Source organism: Necator americanus, chromosome III (assembly GCF_031761385.1).
Source record: "Necator americanus strain Aroian chromosome III, whole genome shotgun sequence".
NCBI classification, from domain to species: Eukaryota; Metazoa; Nematoda; class Chromadorea; order Rhabditida; family Ancylostomatidae; genus Necator; species Necator americanus.
The window spans coordinates 22,064,184-22,084,441 of record NC_087373.1 but is presented as its reverse complement, the minus strand read 5'-3'; the positions used below and the strand labels follow the sequence as shown (position 1 = coordinate 22,084,441).

The 20,258-nt window shown below is 40.6% G+C and overlaps 2 protein-coding genes across 5 annotated transcripts; one reads left to right on the top strand and one right to left on the bottom strand.

Annotated features, from left to right (window-relative positions):
- Window positions 1-553: 553 nt before the first annotated feature.
- On the top strand, window positions 554-6,396 carry RB195_010467 (uncharacterized protein; the record flags this gene model as incomplete). Its single annotated transcript, XM_013443030.2, has 11 exons — window positions 554-693; window positions 755-917; window positions 4,290-4,388; window positions 4,456-4,552; window positions 4,607-4,752; window positions 5,274-5,407; window positions 5,458-5,579; window positions 5,665-5,758; window positions 5,878-6,005; window positions 6,063-6,193; window positions 6,250-6,396. The coding sequence occupies 11 exons, from the start codon at window positions 554-556 to the stop codon at window positions 6,394-6,396; spliced, it is 1,401 nt and encodes a 466-aa protein (XP_013298484.2).
- A 498-nt stretch (window positions 6,397-6,894) lies between these two features.
- RB195_010466 (uncharacterized protein) lies at window positions 6,895-20,252 on the bottom strand (the record flags this gene model as incomplete). 4 transcript variants are annotated; one of them, XM_064191489.1, is made up of 37 exons in its annotated part: window positions 6,895-6,912; window positions 7,110-7,152; window positions 7,182-7,276; window positions 7,343-7,406; window positions 7,457-7,618; window positions 7,868-7,902; window positions 8,230-8,340; window positions 8,391-8,546; window positions 8,597-8,668; window positions 8,742-8,886; window positions 8,953-9,020; window positions 9,247-9,346; window positions 9,414-9,479; window positions 9,534-9,659; window positions 9,716-9,822; window positions 9,933-10,035; window positions 11,712-11,851; window positions 11,987-12,054; window positions 12,111-12,198; window positions 12,428-12,540; window positions 13,097-13,271; window positions 13,432-13,572; window positions 15,606-15,686; window positions 16,150-16,272; window positions 16,477-16,614; window positions 16,794-16,863; window positions 16,931-17,025; window positions 17,088-17,249; window positions 17,438-17,527; window positions 17,595-17,732; window positions 17,807-17,890; window positions 17,955-18,123; window positions 18,231-18,304; window positions 19,195-19,262; window positions 19,385-19,466; window positions 19,607-19,725; window positions 20,183-20,252. In XM_064191489.1, 37 exons carry the CDS (start codon window positions 20,250-20,252, stop codon window positions 6,895-6,897), a joined length of 3,759 nt encoding a protein of 1,252 aa, XP_064049069.1. The 4 variants fall into 4 exon arrangements, with proteins under 4 accessions (XP_064049069.1, XP_064049072.1, XP_064049071.1 ...); XM_064191487.1 differs by lacking the exons at window positions 6,895-6,912; window positions 7,110-7,152; window positions 7,182-7,276; ... (2 more) ...; window positions 19,607-19,725; window positions 20,183-20,252 and having other exon boundaries at window positions 7,822-7,902; window positions 19,385-19,448; XM_064191488.1 differs by lacking the exons at window positions 6,895-6,912; window positions 7,868-7,902; window positions 8,230-8,340; ... (28 more) ...; window positions 19,607-19,725; window positions 20,183-20,252 and adding an exon at window positions 7,715-7,737 and having other exon boundaries at window positions 7,145-7,276; window positions 7,457-7,645.
- Window positions 20,253-20,258: the final 6 nt, after the last annotated feature.

Below are 20,258 nucleotides of genomic sequence, written 5' to 3'. Positions count from 1 at the left end.
TGCACTAGTTCGGCGTTGCAATGCTCGCAATTGATAGATAGCATCAATTTTACTTCGAAATTCGATTGAATTTAAACCGATCGACTTCCGGTTGCAACGAAAACATTATCATTATCATTTCAATTCCATAAGCAGATCGACCGCGCCAAAGTTTTACAGGGCACCAGGTGCCTATCACAAACCTATTATTTTATTTGAAAGATAACGAAAAAAGTCTTGTGAGCTTCTCAGTGAAGCCGAGGAATGTAAAATGTAGTTCGAGTGAGAACAGATTTGAACAGAACAGATTTGTGAGAAGTTGTGAGAAGTTTTTGACCACATCTTTTCAAAGAGCATCTAAGCTGCGGATAACTAACTTAAAAGACTCCGGCATGCCACAGCTGTTGTTTCTATGAGTCGCTACCTCGACAAATGATGCCATTCTATGTACTCTTTTTCTTCATTGCTTTTCTCTTCTGCTTGTCTTGTATCAGAACACGCAGTAACTTTTGCTCCAAGAAAAGCTTCAGAGAGGCGCGGATCGGTTGGCGGCGCCGCAGGCCGCGAAATCGCCATGGCTCTCTCCTCACACTATCACGAGCACAAGCCAAATGTGCCAATCATTATGGAAGATGTGTTCGGCTGGGTTCGCGAGGGAAATGCCTTTCAAGTCCGAGTCTGGCTTGACGATCATGAGCACGACCTTAATGTCGGGTTCGTTTCCGCTCCTTACGCTCACCCTATGACGTGTTCCTCAGAAATCTATTCATTCCAGCGATGATCACGCATTCTCTTTGCTTCACTGGGCTTCGAAAGAAGGACATGTTTCTATTGCTGAGATGTTGTTGTCCAGGGGAGCACGAGTGAACGCTACAAACATGGGCGACGACACTAGCCTTCATTTGGCTGCGGCTCACGGCCACAGGCCTATCGCTGTTGTGAGTACATTTTTATTGTTTAAAAAAAAAATTGAGTTCTCTTTTTTTACTTCCATAGTAATATGTCTACTCACTCAACTTGTTTACATCGCTTTTTTTCTTACTGGGATAAACAATATTCCGCTAAGTTACTGTCCAATTTCATGTGATTACTGAAGTATGAAAATATCTGCATAAGAGGACTACATAATTCCTTTTTCATCATAACACCTTTGTTTAGATGAGGATAGTTTGGAACTTCTTTCTGCACCATATAGAGTACTGTCTAAAAAGCCTTCAATACTCTATCTCATTCATATTCTCCTCACGGAAGCAATGTTAAAAGGACAAACGATAAAGTCACTGGCGTATCAATCCACTCGGGATGGCCCCATCTAAACCTACTCAAACGGCTGCGCGGGCGGTCGCGCGACAGCCGCTCTAGTAGGTTTGGAGCGCGCTGGCTCGTGGCCAGTTTTACCGCGTTTCCGGCTCTTTAGCGGACTTGGAGCTCCGCTCAGTTAAAGGTGTACGAATTCGTTTTGATTTGAATGAAAAGAATTTGGAACTTGTTACTTAGCACAGCTTCATTAGGTTGTTGTTTCTAGTACTTCTTCCACTGTGAGCAAAGATAGCATATGTGTATTCGATGGCTACTAACGTTCATCTAATAGTTTGCACACCGCATTGTAGGTTACTGAAATGTATGTAAAGCTAACAGTGTTGGTTAGAACACGACGTTATGTCATGTGCTACCGTGGGATTGAGTTTGGCAGCGAATTAGTCAATTCATACTTCCGCAACTTTCAGCATATTCCTTTTGCTACATCTAAAAGTTGTTTGCTTGCAGATACCTCTTCAATCTCGCTCTTAGAAGTACTTCTTTCTTAAGTTTTTTTTTTTCGTATCTTTTCAAGAATATGTGGACTTAAGTTTTGCAAGCATCTGGAAGATGTTTGCTGAAAGGCTATTTATGATATGCTTCTATGGACAAACATGCCTCTTCCGGTCTCTAATGATTCGCAGATGAACCATCTGAAACAAGTTGAATGAAAAAGATGGTGGACGTTGACACAAATATAAAGCAAAACTTGTTTAGAGTGGTCATCAAATAGTATCTGAAAAACATGAATAAATGAGTTGGTATTACCACTTCAACGTTAAACACCAGTCAAGTCGTACACTCTGTGAAGGTTCACAAAAATCAATCATGAGAATTTAGATACATGAGAACAGGCAGCAGAGATGAAGGCTCTCAGAGATTCTCGAGCTTTTCCCTGGTTTTTAGCAACGATATCCTCTTTTCAATGTTTTCCGTGAGCAAACATAACATAACATGAGCAAGTATTGGTAACTTCTATGCTCTTGTGCTAGCATACTAACTTTAGAAACATTCTCTTGTTTCATGTTACTTGATTTCAAAATGTGGAGATCTGCACTGTTGTAGAACTCACAAGTAGTAGAAAGAAGATTCCTTCAGTTGCTTAGACAAAAGTTAGAAGCCTTCTTTGTTCGAGTCGAGTTCACGACGAATTCTCGCAATCACAAGCCCTCACGCATGTGATGGAGCCGCAGATACATAAGAGCTAGCAGCGAGCCAGCCTGCCCTCCAGCGCAGTCGTTTAAGTAGATTTAGGTGGAGCCCTTGGGATGCGCCAACGCCTTTTACTGGAATTCGTAATTGTTGAGGTTTTGGAACACATATTGGCCTATACACTTCCGGGGGCAAACCGGTGATCAAGTGTTTTTATCCCCCAGACAAGTCTAGTACCAATTTATCAACTCCGGAGTGATGAAATGCTTGGTTTGCATTAGGGCGGTTTCGTGTGGCTACAACGGACCTCTAACCGACTGCACCACACCCGCCCGAAGCAATGTTTCTGTGAACAAGAAAAATCCACAAATTTTTCGTAGTTTATATCATGTTTAGTATTTCCTTCATGTTCATGAGACATTGGAGAACTAAATTACGATTTACCTCTATTGACATAACTGAGGGCCGTTTCTGTGTTAACACACACTAGCACATGCTAGCAAGCAGATATAAGTTTGCGGTCGTATCCCAGGAACTCCGTACTGAGCCATGAGTTACCACCAGTGAACGTCTCGAGAGTTTGATTATTTGAATTTGTTTCTTGAACGTTATATGTGATGAATTCCTCCTGGAAGAATTCCTCCGTTTTTGTAATCTCCTACTTTTTATTTTCCGCAAAATGTTTTTTAGAAATGTTTTTAAAAACCCTAGATTACTTCATAGCAGTTGTTCCAAAACAAGTAGAATCAACAGAATACGGTTCAAAAGCTACGGTTTACTAGAAAAAAAAAACAAAAAAGAAACATTTTAAGCATGATGCTCTTTATCGATTACAATCCTGCAGACGTACATATATGAAAATAAGTTAATACTCTTTCGATTTCTTCCCAAAATTCTATTTAAAAAAAAACAGAAATTTTCACTTCCTCGAGTGACCTTCTTCAGTTCCCCTGCAACCCTTTGTGTTACCACTAAGCTGTTATTCGGACTTTGTTAGGGGAAATCTTAAAAATCTTGTACATTTGGAAAAGCTTGAGAATCTTCTTTAGTCCCCTCTCGAAATCTTTCCATTATTTGGAACTCAAAAATCACTTTTGTACAGAAGTTAGAACTTGAAATTGTGATAGTTTTCCACTCTTTCACACTACGATGCAGGCTATTAGAATTAGACCTGCTCCTCTCTAACGTATGTATTAATGAAGGATAAAGGATAAAGTTTTTGGCGTTAATCAATCCGTGGTATATGATATATACCACGGATTGATTAACGCCAAAAACATATGATATATAGCAGCCATTTTTAGGAGCGCTCGACGCGAATTACTATGTACACTTTGAGGTGATAAAGGATAAAGGATAAAGTTTCTGGCGTTAATCAATCCGCTTGGGATGCGCCCCCACGTTCACTTCAATTCAGAATCGTTTGAGGTTTACGCACGTGTAACTGGACTATACAATGACCTGTGGAGGCTAGCCGATGTATCAAGTCAGCGTTTTTATCCTCCCAGGCAGGTCTGATACCAATTTATCGACCCCGAAGGAATGAAAGGCTTGGTGAGCACTAGGGCGGATTCGAACCTCCGATCGATCGGAGACCTAACCGGAACCTCTAACCGCTACACTACACCTGCCCTGTGTTAATATGTATGTTAAAAGAGATGAGAGAAATACTAGGATCCAGAGTGGTTCGAATGTTTTGGATGAAAGACTGAAAATTTTGATGTTTATCTTGTGAAAAGCTTTGGATTAGTACACGGCGCCTTTTTTTTTCCAAATGTGTGACATATGTAGAAAATGTTCTAAGACCTGAATCTCCATGACTACTTGTTATTTACGTGGTAAATGCATATCGCTTCCAGAAACTTCTTGCTCGCAAAGCTGATGTACACGCGACCAACGAACACGGTATGACGCCGCTGCACTACGCCTGCTACTGGGGATACGAGCAGATTGCCGAGGTGAACTTTTCGTTGCATTAAAACGATTACGGCCGTTAAAATAGCTACTATGAGAATTTTCTTTCAGGATTTAATCATTTCCGGAGCTCAGATTGGAGCGTGCAATAAGCGAGGTCAAACTCCTATGGACGTGTGTCAAGGACCGAGTCGACAAGCTATCGCTGGTTTGTTCAGTATTGGAAATCGCCAATTCTCTCTGAATGTCATTTTCTTCTCAGAAATAGCCATCGAAAACGGGCAAAATCCAAATGAACGAATACCGTTCAAGGATCAGACTTGGAAAGGCACTAAATCCCGTACACGAGATGCGACGTTGTCCAGATACACGGGAGTCGACGTGTCTTCGCTGAATCTTATCACGAAGGTATGCGTAAAAACGAGAAAAAAAAAGCCGACATTCTGCACTTTGCTCGCCTAAAAAGCATGTCTGGTATAACTATGACGTTTTTCGCGATCAAAGAGTAATCGCAAGAGAGAACGAAATATTCTGTTCATGAACAAGGAGCTTATATCGTGATTGTATATTCTGCACCCGCTCTCATCCCAGTGAGATGTCGATTCACCTCCCCTCAGTTCAAATTCACAATATATTTCCTGCATTTTGCGCTCACCTCCAGTATTCTGTCTTAATTATTCCCGTCAGTAGGTCTCCTTTTTGCTTTATATGTTGCCCAAACGTATGTTATCTTTTTGATGAGTATAGTAATCATCTTACACACGCTGCCATTTTTAAAAAAACCTGGGTTCATGCGCCTAATTTTCCAGCCGAGCTCCTGCAATAGATATTCTCTCCGTTACTTCATCTTCAGTTTTCTTTTTCATATAACTTTGCAAATTGACAAACTGACAAAATTTTGTCTTTAAGCCAAGTGTCGGTTTCTTCAGATCGCAGAATCTCATTCGGGGGAACTTTGGCGTGGTAAATGGCAAGGTAACGACATAGTGGCACGCATACTCGCTTTACACGAAGTCACTCCAAGGATCTCTCGTGATTTCCAGACTGAGTTCCCAGCACTCAGGTGAGCCACTCTCTTTCCTTTCAACCACAGCTCACTACAGAGTATGCCAGAATCTTCGCCCATACGAACATCTGCCCTGTATTGGCGGCGGCGAATCAACCTCCGAACCTCGTTGTCATAAGTCAGTACATGCCTTTCGGCAGTCTTTACAATGTGCTTCATGAACAAAGTTGTGAGTGCAGAAATTATACAAACTTTTAATTATCATTGCCATAGAGGTATAAAGTCACAAATTACGAAAATACAATTTCGTTTAGCTGTGGTTATCGACCATAGCCAAGCTATTCGTTTCGCCGTGGACATCGCTCGAGGAATGTCGTACTTGCACAGTCTTGATCCCTCTATCCTCAGGTAGGTTTTTTGCCCATTTCAAACACATTGTTTGCAACCCACCGCACATCAGCTGCAGTATACCTTGGAGCGATAATTGAAGGTGATAAGAAAGATGATCTAGGCTATTATACGGTCAGGTTCTACTTGTCGTCAAAACACGTTGTTGTTGATGAAGAGTTGACTGCGAAGCTCTCAATGGCAGACACCAAGTTTTCTTTCCAGGAAGTAGGAAGGTTGTATTCTCCTGCCTGGATGAGCCCAGAAGGTTACTGGTACTCTTTTTCCGAAACAATTAGAGATATTCATTGTTCTTTCGATTCAGCCCTCCAACGAGACCCTGAAGATCTTAATATTCGGGCAGCCGACATGTGGAGTTTCGGCATTATGTTGTGGGAGTTGAACACCAGGGAAGTGCCGTTTTCGGACCTCCCTCCTATGGAGTGTGGAATGAAGGTCTGTTCGTCTTACCGTCTCATGAAAACGCGCTCGTCAAAGATCATTCTTTCCAGATAGCACTCGAAGGACTGCGAGTTCAGATTCCACCTGGTATTGCGAGAAATATGAGTCGACTGATGAACATTTGTCTCAATGAAGACCCGGGCAGGAGACCAAACTTTGATCAAATAATACCTATACTTGAAAAGATGTCACAATGATATTTTGTATATACATGGCTTCAACTAAAGACACTTCTATTGTCTTAAATATATCCTAAAAGTGCCAAGCATAATTTTGGTTTTTTTTTTTGGTCCTCGGTTGAAATGTCAGATTGGATAGTAGAAGTTTGTAGTAAGTTTGCATTGCCAAATTCGGTGCTTTCCGAGATACTGCTTTTCCATCCACAATCGACGCGTGCTGGGAGCCGATATATCATGTGATTCTTGAGATAATAGTTCTCAACGTAACTGCCCAAATGAATTTTCTCCTTAATTGATAAAGTTCAGTTCTTGATTGAGCTTCATTGTTGTCTGCCCACATCATTACTTCAACATTGATACGAAAATTGAACAGCTACGGATTCACAGTGCCTATGCATAGAATGACAGAGCAATGCTGAACAGAATAAAACAAAATGATTGCTAACATATTAGAATGCCATAGTAAACCATAGCAGCGTAGCTCAAGAGAGTGCTGAACTATAGCTTGACGCTAGCTTAGGGGCTATAGCCTGCCTGCAATAAAATAAAGAAACAGCTTGCAACCTCCTTAACCAACCTAGTACATTAGCGAAGATCACCCGTCAACGTTAAGAACTGAAGGATTTCGTTAACGTATTATGTAGTTCTAGAACTAACAGATAATAAGAGAATGATGATTCATATGAACACTTCCTCAGTGATTACTGTACTATTTGTTTTGATAAACATACTTTGACTACATCAGTACAGTACGACAACGTATATCTCATTTGCCTGCGGTGTCTCGCATTCCAGGCTTATACCTAATTCCGACAGTCTTCAACTCAGAGATCACGGAGGAAGGAAGAGTTCCGGACACCGATATTGCGTAGATTCCTTTGCATTTTCGGTTTATTTTCTACAATAACACTATGTCGAATACAATCGAAAAGTCGCAAATACTAGTTGAGAATAATCTACGTACTTGCCATTTGCAAACCCACGAATCCTCAGGTATCATCGAAGCGATCATTCCGTCGAAATTTGTGCTGGAAGAATGTTTAAATAAGTCATATGTAACAGGCGCAACATACTCTACCTCGTGCATTCGTATACTTTGTCAGTGTCTCCTTTCATGTGAAGTACACGATCACAGTTCTCGCAGCCGTCCATTTCAAATTGTTCTAAGGATTTTACCAAGGAGCAGAGCAAACAAGCACGAAGATTTCGAAGATCTCGCGGTACGGTCTCCACGGACATTCTTAATAAAACTGTTCTTTGACTTTGACTGAATACAACACAATACAGACAGGAAAACTTCCGTACGGGAATTTTTCAACCGTCTCGCATGTCGCACTAGTATATAGCATGAAAATTCATTATGAACAAGTTCATATAACGGGCAACTTTATGATATATTTACATTATTTTTATACCGCACAACACACATAAAAACCAAGGAGATCAACTATCGAAGACTGAAGAATTTGACGATCCTCGTGATATAGACCTCGGCATACAGGCTGGACGATGGGGTATTGACATCTGCAATGACATTTCAAGGATACCAAGCATTACAAAAAAGAATTGTGATGTTCTTTTCTTGGAGAACGAAAAAGTAAAGAACAGAAACAAAAAAGTGACAGTAGAAAGTGATTCTTCGTTAACCACTTTTACCAAAAAAAACTGAAGAAATATAGGCCTCAAAGAGGACATCCAATCATGCAAGCTGTTTTGCTCCGAATCTGTTATATGGTTATGAACTAAGGCGAAGCCAAGCAATTAACACAAATGTATTCGCAAAAAGCTATGCCATTAAAAGGGCATTTAGCACTAACTAATTTGAAACTAAAACACCATTCGGAAACGTACGTGAGTATTTCGTGTTGGGACACCCAGTTGTTCCACGACATTGGTCAGCCCAGTTTCCATAAGCTCCATAGTCTCGTCGTCAGCCATTGAGTCTACTTTTTCCCGTAGTATCTAAAAGCTGCTGTCAGGGGCTCATCATTTCACCAAACGCAACTGCATACCTGCATCATACGTTTCAGCCTTGCTTTCCTTCTGCTCTCCGCACTCTCAACGTTTTGGATGTCGTCACCTGACGTGCTGGGATCAGCAAGAACCATTCGATCGTTTATTCTCTCCATTTCACCCAAAGCACCATTTAGAACAGCTTCTTCCACTAACTATAGTAGGTATGTCAGCTGACGAATAGAGGGGTGCAGTATACGCTTACCTCTTCAGCTTCAGGGCCTTCAACTACTTCATCAAGCACTTCTTCTTCGGCTACAACAACGTACTCACCTGTCTGCAAAAAATCCACCATGTTACAGACAAAGTTCGAAAAGGAGATAATGAGTGGAATCCGTAAAAACCAGAACTTCTTCCACTTCAACTTTCATTCGCTTCTGATCGAATCCTACGAGCCCCGTCAATTTCGAAGCTTCAGGTGAAGGCGGTCCGTTATGCTCAGTATGCTGTGGAGAGCTCATAACAGTCCCGTCAGCAAGTAACTGTGATGGATCACTAGGAAGCACATATATAAGATGTGTTATTTTCTTATGCAAAAAAAAAACAGTAAAAACCACTTACATGTCCTCGTACAATTGAGGAACTTGACGAGGTGGTTCCAAAGGGGACGTAGTGTAGACATCGGAGAACTAAGTAACACTTTGAACGCATAGATATAGAAAACGCAAAAATTCCAGTAAATAATATTTACGAGGTAGAGAAGATAACCTTTAGTGTCTCCTAAACTCTGAGAAAGACTATGCGGTATAAAAAAAAAACCAAAGAAGTGTACGGAGTATATATGAGAGCGTGAAAAAAAAGCAAAAGCAAGGAGAAAAGGTCGAGAGATCAAAGTATGGTATAACATAAGGTTACCGTGAGTGCGTTGAACTCTCCTATTCGTTCAATAAGGAGGCCAGCATACTCATCCAATCGTGCGCAGAGCTCACAGTTCAGAAAACGTTCTCGGAACATTCTAAAATAAACAGTGAATAAAGAATGAAATATGCAGGAACACAAACAGAAAAGCAACGTTTCATGACCTGCAGGATATTTCCAGAATAGGATTGCTGTGGTCTGTGAGTGGATTTCGATTCAGAGGAGTCCATCTTAAAAATCAAATTTCTCAACATCAAACGTCTAAGTAATCTTGTTCATCCAACCGCTTTGCAAAATCAGGATCGGTGAGCTGTGCATCAACGAGCTGAGCAAGCGTGTTCAACTCCATCTCACGAAGTGCTTCAAACATGTCAATCACTATTCCTTCAAACAGAGTAGGATCGGTCGCACTAAAGTCTTTGGTTCTTAATAAGTCTTTTGAAGCAGATTGGAGAAGGGTAACTACCGAGTCCATCGTCGCAATGCACAAATAATGGAGAACCGGTCAACACGATTTGGGATCATTTCATCGATCCTAGTGGCCCACTCAGACAAAAGATGCCATTCAGCTATCTGAAATTATAAACCTTCTGTACTGTTGGGTTTTGTGCGGATTTAGAAACGTGTGCGACTTTAAAGATTCTGCAAAATTTCTAATATAAAATCGGGATAAACTTAACTACCTGAAAATCAGTGGTGTACGCCTCATTCCCAAAGTAGGCATCAAGGAGTGCTGGCCAATCAGAAGAGCAGTCGGTTACAATTGTATCGACGGGTGCTGTCGACCTATATCTTATATATATATTTATTTATTTATTTATTTATCCATTTACCAGCCTGAACGTCCGGCTTTAGCCGGACTTCAGGCTTATTTTGGTGTTCGCCTCGCCTTCACTGTTCAATAATAAATAACAGTAACGACATGTTTAAAATTAAAATTACTTTTTTATCAAAGCTTTATCCATTTTTTTACCCGAAAATTTAAGCGTCGATGAAAGATTTCATGGTTTTTCCTTAAACGCTCAGTTCTATATTTAGAGAGCAATCCATTTTAATTTTACATTAATGTTTCTCTCAATCCTCCACAATTTGGAGACATCATTCGAAGTATGAGTCTCTTCCGTTCTCCACTGTTAGCAAAGAATGATGTGCTCACATGAAATGACGTGAATATCACTGTCGTAGTGACAAAAATGACGTTCTACGTCAGATCGCGTAAACTTTTGGCTACTGTGTGTTGTATTTGATCAGCCGTCCGCACGTGATTTTCCTCTTTTTGAAGAAAGGATATTAGCAGCATCAGGAGACATTTTGGGAGATAGATATGCGAAGGGACCATAGAAACCCATTCTACTGCGCTGGGGCTGCCATTCCATTCCGTTATTATATAGCATGGTAGCTTGCAAATTTGGGAGAATACCTTCACATAAAAGTTTATTTACTCTGACTAACATATGAGGGAAACTAACTTGTCTTATCAAAGCCAACATACACAACTACATATCTTTAGACAATGGTGAAAAGGTTGAGTGCTCGCCTATCACGTGCATGGTGATGGTTCGGCACCTCACCTCTGTAGAGTTTTGCATCATTATGGAGTATTTTCGTGACACACAGACAAACAAACAAACAAACACACACATACAAACACACGGACTAAGCGCGTTATTATATAGCATAATATTTATATATAAGCAAAAGCGAAAGCTTAACATTTTCATTCTCTCCGTGCATTCATTTTCTTTCAGTTACATAAGGTTGTATAAGCAATCGAAGGTGATGTAATTAGCGCAGTTGGGCTTGAAAAGAAGCGAAAACTGCAGAAGAAAAGTTCGCATTTGTTGGAAATAAAATTGACAAACGTTGAGCAATCTTTCAGTTCTTATATTGTTTACACTACTCCTGTGTTTTCTTGTCGCTGTTTTATAGCGTTCTACATTTTCTTAAGAAACTTTTTAAAGAAATTTCATTGTTTTAAATAATAATAAAGAGCAAGAAATTATCTCAAATATGTGCAAGATCTAATTTTGGAAATCGGATGCAAATAAGTAGAAAGTTGTTCTCCGTATCCACACTTAACCAGTCGATGTTCAAAAATGTCTGGCTATATTTTCATTTACAAAGTTTTCCATGTATCTCCAAGGGTCGAAAATAAATGAAAATAATTTTTTAATTTAACTAGTTCATGTGCTAGTGGACTGTTTGGTATAAGATTCTGTTTAAAAAAAAACCGTGGTTTCCGCGAAGAACTGAGTTGACCCGAGTAGCATTTCCAAACTTGCACTGAACGCAACAAGATTCAGAAAGAAAGCGCTCGAAGAGAAGAAAATTGCTGAACTTTTGTCTGCCACTAATGTCGATACATATGTATCAAAATGTCGAAACATGTTTGAAATAGCGCAACTAAATTGACAATGTGAAACCATCCCATCAGAGTGAGAGGATGAGAAAAAAGAACGTACACAGAGCGCAGCTTCTCCAGCAAAGCAATTTTGTCCCCATTCTGCGAGATTAGAACACAAGCACATCTTGGCATATCATCTGCATCGAACACCATGACAAAGAACAGATGCAGCTCGAAATTGCTGATCAACAAGTTCACCTAAAAACAGAATAAAGCCTAACATAGGGAAGGATATTAGAGAAGATAAATGAAGATAAGACGGGCAGCAGAAAATGAGTCTATGGAATGGAATAACAACTTTTATACTGCGAATGGGTTGAAGAAAAATGCCACCTCCTCGATACATGCGGCGCGCGTTGAACAAGTTGCCCACAATTCTCTCATGTGTGATGTCATAATACCTGAACTCTTACGTAATGTCACACTCTTAGCAGATCTTTGAAAAGAAGATCCTTACCAAAAGAGATTCCTTGCGGGAGAGGCTTTCCAGCGTCGTCAGTTAATTTCACAGCAAAAGTTGAATCCGGTTCAAAAAAAGTAGACGTCTGAAAATGGACACTAGAATGTTGTCCAAACAAAAAGAAATAAGAAAGAGGTAATTTCCTCCATACTTTATTCACTAAATGGTATCTGCATCATTGCTATCGAAAATCTCAAGAATGTATTGTACGATAGAAAAGATGAAATTCTCATTCTTTATCTGCTAATAATTCGTGCTAGGGCTAGCGCAGCAAGTCTTGAAGAAATCAAGACAGAGGGGCATTTGCAACAAACCTCGAACAGCACTTTCAGCGAGATGAATTCATTCTCATTCATCACATATCTGGTCATGTCTTCAACACTTCTTTCGCGAACATCAAATCCATCCATGGTAAATCCTTCTACTTCTGCAATGAACAATCAATATCTGACCATAAACAGCTCAACTTCACTGCTCCTCCAACATATGAAAAGCAGATATCCGAATTGTGTCATGAATTTATGCTAATGACACACAACCACTAATGGTAATACTGAGAATTATATGGAATGAAATAAAAATTTGTGTTCTTCTCCGACCTCCAGGCATGTTTCTTTTGAATACCGACACTCTACTGGCTTCTGAACAGCGGCACGCACAAGAAGCCATGAACAAGTGCAGGTCGTGGTTTGGGCGAAGGGTTGAGAGCTCAAAAGGATCTGCGAAAACGAGAATGCTTTTAATGCGTGAATCTTGCGCATACATCGTAGTTGCTTCATGCCAAAATGCTAGTGGCGCACTGAACACTTTTCACTCTCGCATCTTTTTTTTCTCGCAAAAAAAGCAATCAACCAAGGAATGTGATAGCTTTCTGTAATATGTGGCTCTAAAATAATGTGTAAAATAATGAACTCGGTGACCGATACAGTCAAAACCCACTATTTTTTCTGAAAAGCTCGAAAGCCGAAAAGCACTAAATGCACCTCGAATGCGATCCAACATAGCGTCGAGCGGAATTTTTTCGTCAACAACATATAAGTACTCGTCCAAGACAACCCTCTCGTTGACGCTCAACCTGAGTAACGCGGTCCCCATACGGTGGCCAGTGTGTTCCACGCATCCAATTACGGTAAGACGTCCATCTATCCAATGTATTATCTTTAAAAGAAAATCGATAAATTTTTTTCAAAACGACCATAAAGAGAAAAAAATAGGAAGAATTTGCCAAAATCCCAAACCAATATTCAGTCTACGTTTTCGAAGGTCTTTTCTCGAGCAACAACAACGAGAGACAACAATAGCTACATCAACAGCTTACCCGAAGAAATGCCGCACAGTTGCGACCACATTTCGTTGGGCGACGTGTAAGACGCCTTTTAGTGAACTCTGGGAAATAGTCACGGCCAGGTACTTGTTTAGGGCGAAATCCACCACTGCGCGCACAGTATAAATACAGTACCTGCACAGATCTGTTATTTTTCATCTGTATTATATATTTATATATATATATGTATGTATTTATATATACATACATAAATGTAAATAAGTGTAGGTACTTCCAAATAATAAAAACAATAAAAACTTGCTTATTCGAACAAAAATTCTATAATTACATTAGCTTACAGTGGAAATAAGGTGCTTGTAGCGCAGTCGATGAGAGATCTGCATGGTCGATAGTTCAAAGACGCCCTAGTGCCAATCAAGCCTTTCATCCCTCCGAATCGATAAGTAGTTATCAGACTTGTCTGGGAGGATAAAGACACTGACTTGAATATTGGCAGGTCCTCGCAAATCGCAAAGTCCTCCATTGTATAGGCCAACACGCGTTACAAAACAACAACGATAAGGAATTGCAGCAAAGCGCGTTGGCGCATCCCAAGTGGTTAGATACCCAGGAGAGAGAGAGAGAGAGAGAAAATAAGAGAGCGGGAGAGAAAGTGGGAATGTCGTTTGCCGAACAGGAACTGTTCGATGTGTTCCCTTTTGACTCCAACACAGCCCTCAGGCCGCTTTTTCGTCTCAATAATAGAAGCACACAAGTATCAGATGTTTCTACCACACTTTCTTCACTGTTTTTCAGAAAGCTGATATTTCCATTACGGATAGGTGATTTGACTTTCAAGACTCTCCAGGTTCAGGAGGTCAGCGCACTTAAGGAATCGGCCCACGAATCTGACGTGGTGCGGATTTTAGATGGGCAATGCCTATACGGGGTCGTAGACGATGGGGCAGCAGGGCGATTCTGTCCATTTCTTCCTAATTGCCGTGAAAAACGGCCCGGAAGATAAAAAAAGCTCGCAGATTCGGGGAGTGACTTTTAATAGAAGGCAGAAGGAAGGCCAAAGTACCCCGGAAAGAGACCTGACTTAGCTTCATAGGACAGAGCACAGAACTGCTGCGACATGAACTGCCATCTTCTCAAGATGTGAACGACCAGTATGCAGAGTTTCATTTGAAATAGATTCTGATGCAGAGGAGTATTCGCGTTGGGTCCTTGACAAAAACTAACGGAACTAACGGAAAGTAACATCTCCCCTAACCATTACATAGTTCGCAAACACGTTCTGGACTCTGAAGGACTCTGCTAGCAACCTCATTCACTTGGCGAGATTTTGAGAGGCGGAAGATTCTGAGTTTTGTGATGAGTGCATTGGAAACATTCTTTTGTCCACCCATGGCATATCTTTAAAGGCATCATCCCACGAATCAGGGGTGGTGTGGGTTTCAGGTGGGTTATGCCTCTGCAGAGTCGTAGACAATGAGAAAGAAGGTGATTCCGTCCATTTCTTCATAATTGTCGTAAAAAACGGCCCTTCCTTCCAAAGACTTTTTAGCTTTCTCGGAACATCCCTTTCTGCCGTTGTCAGAAAGCATTTATCCTTGATAGGAATAATAAGAGTGAAACCTTATGTCACCCTTCACATAGCCTTAAATACTAGGAAAGAAATCGATACTTCTCTCTGACGATCTCTAGAATATTCAGCGTTGACAGTCCATGGACATCCGCTTATTTTTAAAACATATTCTGAGCGCACTACAACTCCTGGCATAGGTGTGATAGGGAGAAGCTGGACCCTCCTCAGGTGAAGGGGGTTTAGCTCATGGGGTGCAGCTCAAATGAAGGGGGTCCTTTCCCCAAAGTAGAGGGGGTTAGAGCACCGGCTCCGAGTATCGCATCTATGACTCCCGGTACTGTTCCGGAACTGTACATAAAGTATACATACAGATGTGCAACAGTACTGCAGTCTCTGAGGCTCCGCGTTCCTTTTTTATAGCAATGAACGACAGTAGATCGAGAAAGGCTAGCCTCCAATTCAGCAGAAAATTGGCAAATAACATTCACATTTTGAGAACCACTGAGAGAGGTTTCTACTTAACAGCTACTGTATACAAAAATTCAAATGTACGTATTTAAACGTGTTCCATATATAAGCAGTATAAACAGTAAGCTAACAGCTATACACAAACTTGAGAGATGAAAAGATCACTTACCTGATAGTCGGTCCCTTGCTTTATTCCCATGCGTTTAACATAAATTACCGAAAATACGTCTTGAACAGAGTTGAACCACTCCTTTAACATCATTATACACTACTATAGTAATTAGAAGCAGATGAATATTTTCGGAAGCAAGAAAGAAAATAAGATAAATAAATAAATAAATAAATACAGATTCTTGGTTTTCGCCAAATATTTCATTGCGGCAAAAACCAAGAATCTGTGCTGACAAGTTACTCCTGTTTCTCTACTATGCTCTGCTTCTAATAAAGTATGCAAAAACAAGTTAACTGCTGTACGAGACTGAAAATAAGAAAGTTCCAGAATTTGGAGGCTATACTGAAATACCTTTACAGGTAGCATTTGAAACAGGAGCTACACGAAATAAGTGTTCCATCATGCTTTAGCAGCAATGTACTGACTAGTAACAAATGAGCTATTACGAAAACAAAAAAATATGATTAATACAGGAGAGAACTAAATTTGATTCTAACTTATTTGGTGACGCAACCATTTACTAACATTCTTTTACACATACCTCATATTCACTGATATCGTTGAAATCGCGGTGAACCAAACCACCGACGCGGTGGGCATTGATCATATGATCCACAAAAGCTTTATGAGATACAAATGTAGCAGGACAATCACAACACGCAACCTGTAACAAAATACAAGGACAGATAAGAACAGCAGTAATTTATGGTTGATGATGAAAACAGCGTTTCCCCTTTTGCAAACAAAAAAAAAATGAAAAGGAACCCCTCAGAAGCACTGAATACTTCAGGCTGTAAAAGTGCATCGAATAGTCCCGGGAAGAAAATTATTCATCCTATCAGTTTAACACTGCAAGCGAAGAAATCACCTGTCTTGCTGAATATCCGGGATTATTGAACCCTCCATGAACTTTCCTCATGTGGCTTGCGCGAGTTGAACGAGAAGTACCACGCCATGGACATTCGGGGACATGACAAACATATTTTCCATTAGCCACAAATCCTCCCTGAATGGTAAATGAGGGGAGATCATGTACCATTATTCAATTTTGGCAGAAGTTGATATCATTTGTAGAAACTTTTAACGACAACGGAACAAGATCAAACCGCTCTGACATTCTCGCATACAAGTTAATTTTAAGTTAATTTCCGAAGGGAAGTTCACTGAAACAAGAAAACGACTTACAACTGGAGCTTTCTTCTTTGGAGGTTCGTAGTCTGGATGGACATTCTTCACGTGCTGAGAACGAGAAGCTCTGCAACATCAAAGATATTGGAGAAACAAGTGTTTTTTTCCTTTTAAACAAAACTCAGTGAACTGACCGATAGCTACCACGCCAATCACAACCTTCCACTGGACAAGAAAATGGAGGAACAAATGTTTTCGGATCGATGTATATACCGTCCTTACTGATACGCTACAAAGTCCACCCTCATTTTAAAGATATGCAAAAGTTCGCAATATTATCTTATCGCTAACCTGCAAGATGAACCGCGGCGGCATCACCCAATCCTTATGACACCACTTCATGTGATCACATCGAAGCGAACGGTATGCTCCCCGCCAATCGCAGTCTGGCATATAGCATTTATACTTCCCGTTTGGATCGCTGACACGCACTTTTGAATTCTCTGCTGGTTCCTAGATACAAATCTATTAAATGTTTCCGATTAAAAGTTTCACACATGGTTCAAATCAAACGAATAAAAGGCCCGCATTAACACCCACTCAAAATCATACTACTACTAGCTGATGCTTCATAACCTTTGCGAAACTATAACTTTCATGAAATAGAAACTAAGCAAAAGATGATACAGAAATCAACATACACTTCCAGGGGGATTCTTAGGTCGGCCTCTCTTACGATTAACAGCCGGTGTTGGAACGAAATCATTGTCGAACTTTTCTTCTGAGTATACCTACAATCTTATCAATGTCATAATTCAGCACAGTACTGCAAAAAAAAAACTATAGTAAAGATTGAACTTCGGTGCTTGTGTAGTGAGCGAGGTCATAATCTTCGTTGTCGACATCATATTCCTCTGTTTCTGAGCAAGCATCATTTGAACCAAGATGATAATCGTTGATTCGAATGCCATCTGATAATCCTTGCATATCATCTAGCTGAAATTTAGCGGAATCAAGAAGATCTCGCGGGATTTACGAAAGCTATAACAGCTAACGGAAAGTGTTCTGACCTCTGCCTCTATTTTAATATGACTTGCTTCGCGAGCTTTACTAGAAGAAGGTCCTTTCCGGAAATCGCAATCACGAATAACCTTCTAAAACGAGTAGATTATCCAAAACAGTTCAAAAGAAAGTTCAATTCAAACGTGAATTTGTCACCTTACGAGTGGCTTGCCGGGGCGTATTCTGAGAGGGACCACCTCGTGAGCCACTCTGGTAATCATACCCGCCGTGATCAACTCTTAAATGGTAATTTCGAGCGGATCGACTTTCACTACTATAGTCACAGGAGGGGACTGGACATGGATAATAGTGTGCTCCATCATCACTGAACCAATTTCTACATTAGATGAAATTAACCCATATTTGTGTAATGGATAATCCCTCGGAGATTTTCCAAGGACGAACAGGTGGTAAACATTGACAGAAACAAACTCAATCGGAAACGCTCGACGTGCTGATCGTGTGCTCCGTCGTTCCGGAGCATGGCCAGACAGAGGTTGAGTAGGCTGAAATAGATGACCACTCTTTCGTAAAGAGGAAAAACAGTTTGAATACCTATGCGCAGAGAGCCCATTGCGGTTGCTGACGAGAAAAAGAGTCCTCACAAGAAAAATGCAACCAAATTGATCACATATAGCATACATTATACATGTAATAAGTAACATAAACAGATTCACACGTGCTTGTTGAAGAGTGTGAAGTTAGATGTTAGGAGAATGTTAGGAGAAAGTTAGGAGAATGCTTAACTCCACACATACAAGTTCTTTTGGTCCTGATTTGTTTTCTTTGCTTTTCTTTAACTTTGCAAAGTAAGGCACGAAACTGCAGACCAGAGTTGAATTGAATAGAATTGAATATGACTGATCAATACTAGTAGTATAATTCACTACTACTAACCGACACAAATCAATACCAGCAACACTAAGACTTTACATGAAGAATTCAGACCCTAGCGCTTCTAGGTGTAAGAGGAGATAGTACTCAACGCTTGCAATGGAACCCAGCTAATAATCCTTCCTCTAAATATTGATCTTCTACCTGATTACATTCAATAAAGCAATGGAAGCAATGTTCGAGCGGGAATGGCGCGGTTTGTAAGATGTTCCGCTATTACTGCACAGTTGATAGTCGGGAACCAGCCAAGCACTTCATCCATTAGGGATTAATGAAATGGTAGCAGAATTGTCTCGGAGTATGAAAACACTACCTCGATTTACTGGCTTAAAGCTTGATTAACTAAGCCAAGACCTGCATGAGCGTTGTGCAAAGCAACGGAGGTATTTTAAAGTTGTTTCAGTAAAAAACCAACTGTTGCTAGGTTGTTAAGGTCTGAACATGATACCAACTACTTCGCATGATTTGGGAAGTAACATAGTATAAAATTAGGCAAACACACCTCAGGCGGAGGTATAACGACAGTACGAGTGCATCTTGCTATTTTGCTCGCCCTCTTTAATCCACTTTCTGAAAACAACCTAGTATAGGCCTAGGATGGTACTGACCAAACTTGCCAGAAAGGACAACTTTTGGAGTAAGCAATTCAGGACATTAGATGCAAAGCGACAAATGAAATTCCCAGCGCTTACCGATGTCCTCTGGTGTGTCGTTCATGCAGCCCACTTTGGTTTGAAGAGGTTCTTCGCGTTCCATTTGTTTTGTAGTCCCTTTCTACTATTGACTCTACTATTAGATTGGTCTAGATATCATATATCTTGACAAGAAATTCCACAACAAGCGCAATCCAGATCCGGAGCTGCTCAGAGCTATTCATACAGTATACCTCGGATAGGTGAACTTAGAATTCCTACCTGCTGTTTACTCAGGGCATCTAATACCCGAGTCCCAGCGGATGAATGTGAGCTTGAAGAACTTCTATGGAGATGAACAGCACGTACCATAGAATCGCGTCTATCGATCTCTGTTTTGTCTGCAATACCACAATTGTCGCGTCGGTAACAGTAATCTCGCTCTTAGTCTTGCTGTAGCATTTTCTGTGAGCCTCCAGTTACCTTGCTAGCCATTATCTTCTTCATTTCATCTGCGCAAATTGTAGTTTATGTTGAAGGAAGCAATCCTCTGCTTCATGATCTAGATCAAACAAGGTGAAGGGTTTAGGAGTTGATCAACACCTTGGGATGCACCAATGTCAAGCGTTTTATTCTCGACTTAAACTTCTAACGGACTACTAACAAACTACTAACGGATCGTAGGGGTTTGCAAGCGTGAATGCAGCCTATGAAATGACTTACAGGGGTCAACTGGTATATTAAGTGGATGTCCTTGTTATACCAGAAAAGTACAACTCTGACATCAATGTGTCGAACTCCGAAGAATGAAAGGTTTGGCTTTGTGTAGTACGGTTTCATACATTCGTCCGTGCAAACCCTTTGGGGCTTCCTTTTGTAAGGTCAAAGCAGTTTGCTGCTGTTGAGCCACAGTGTCATCAGGGTTCATTTATCT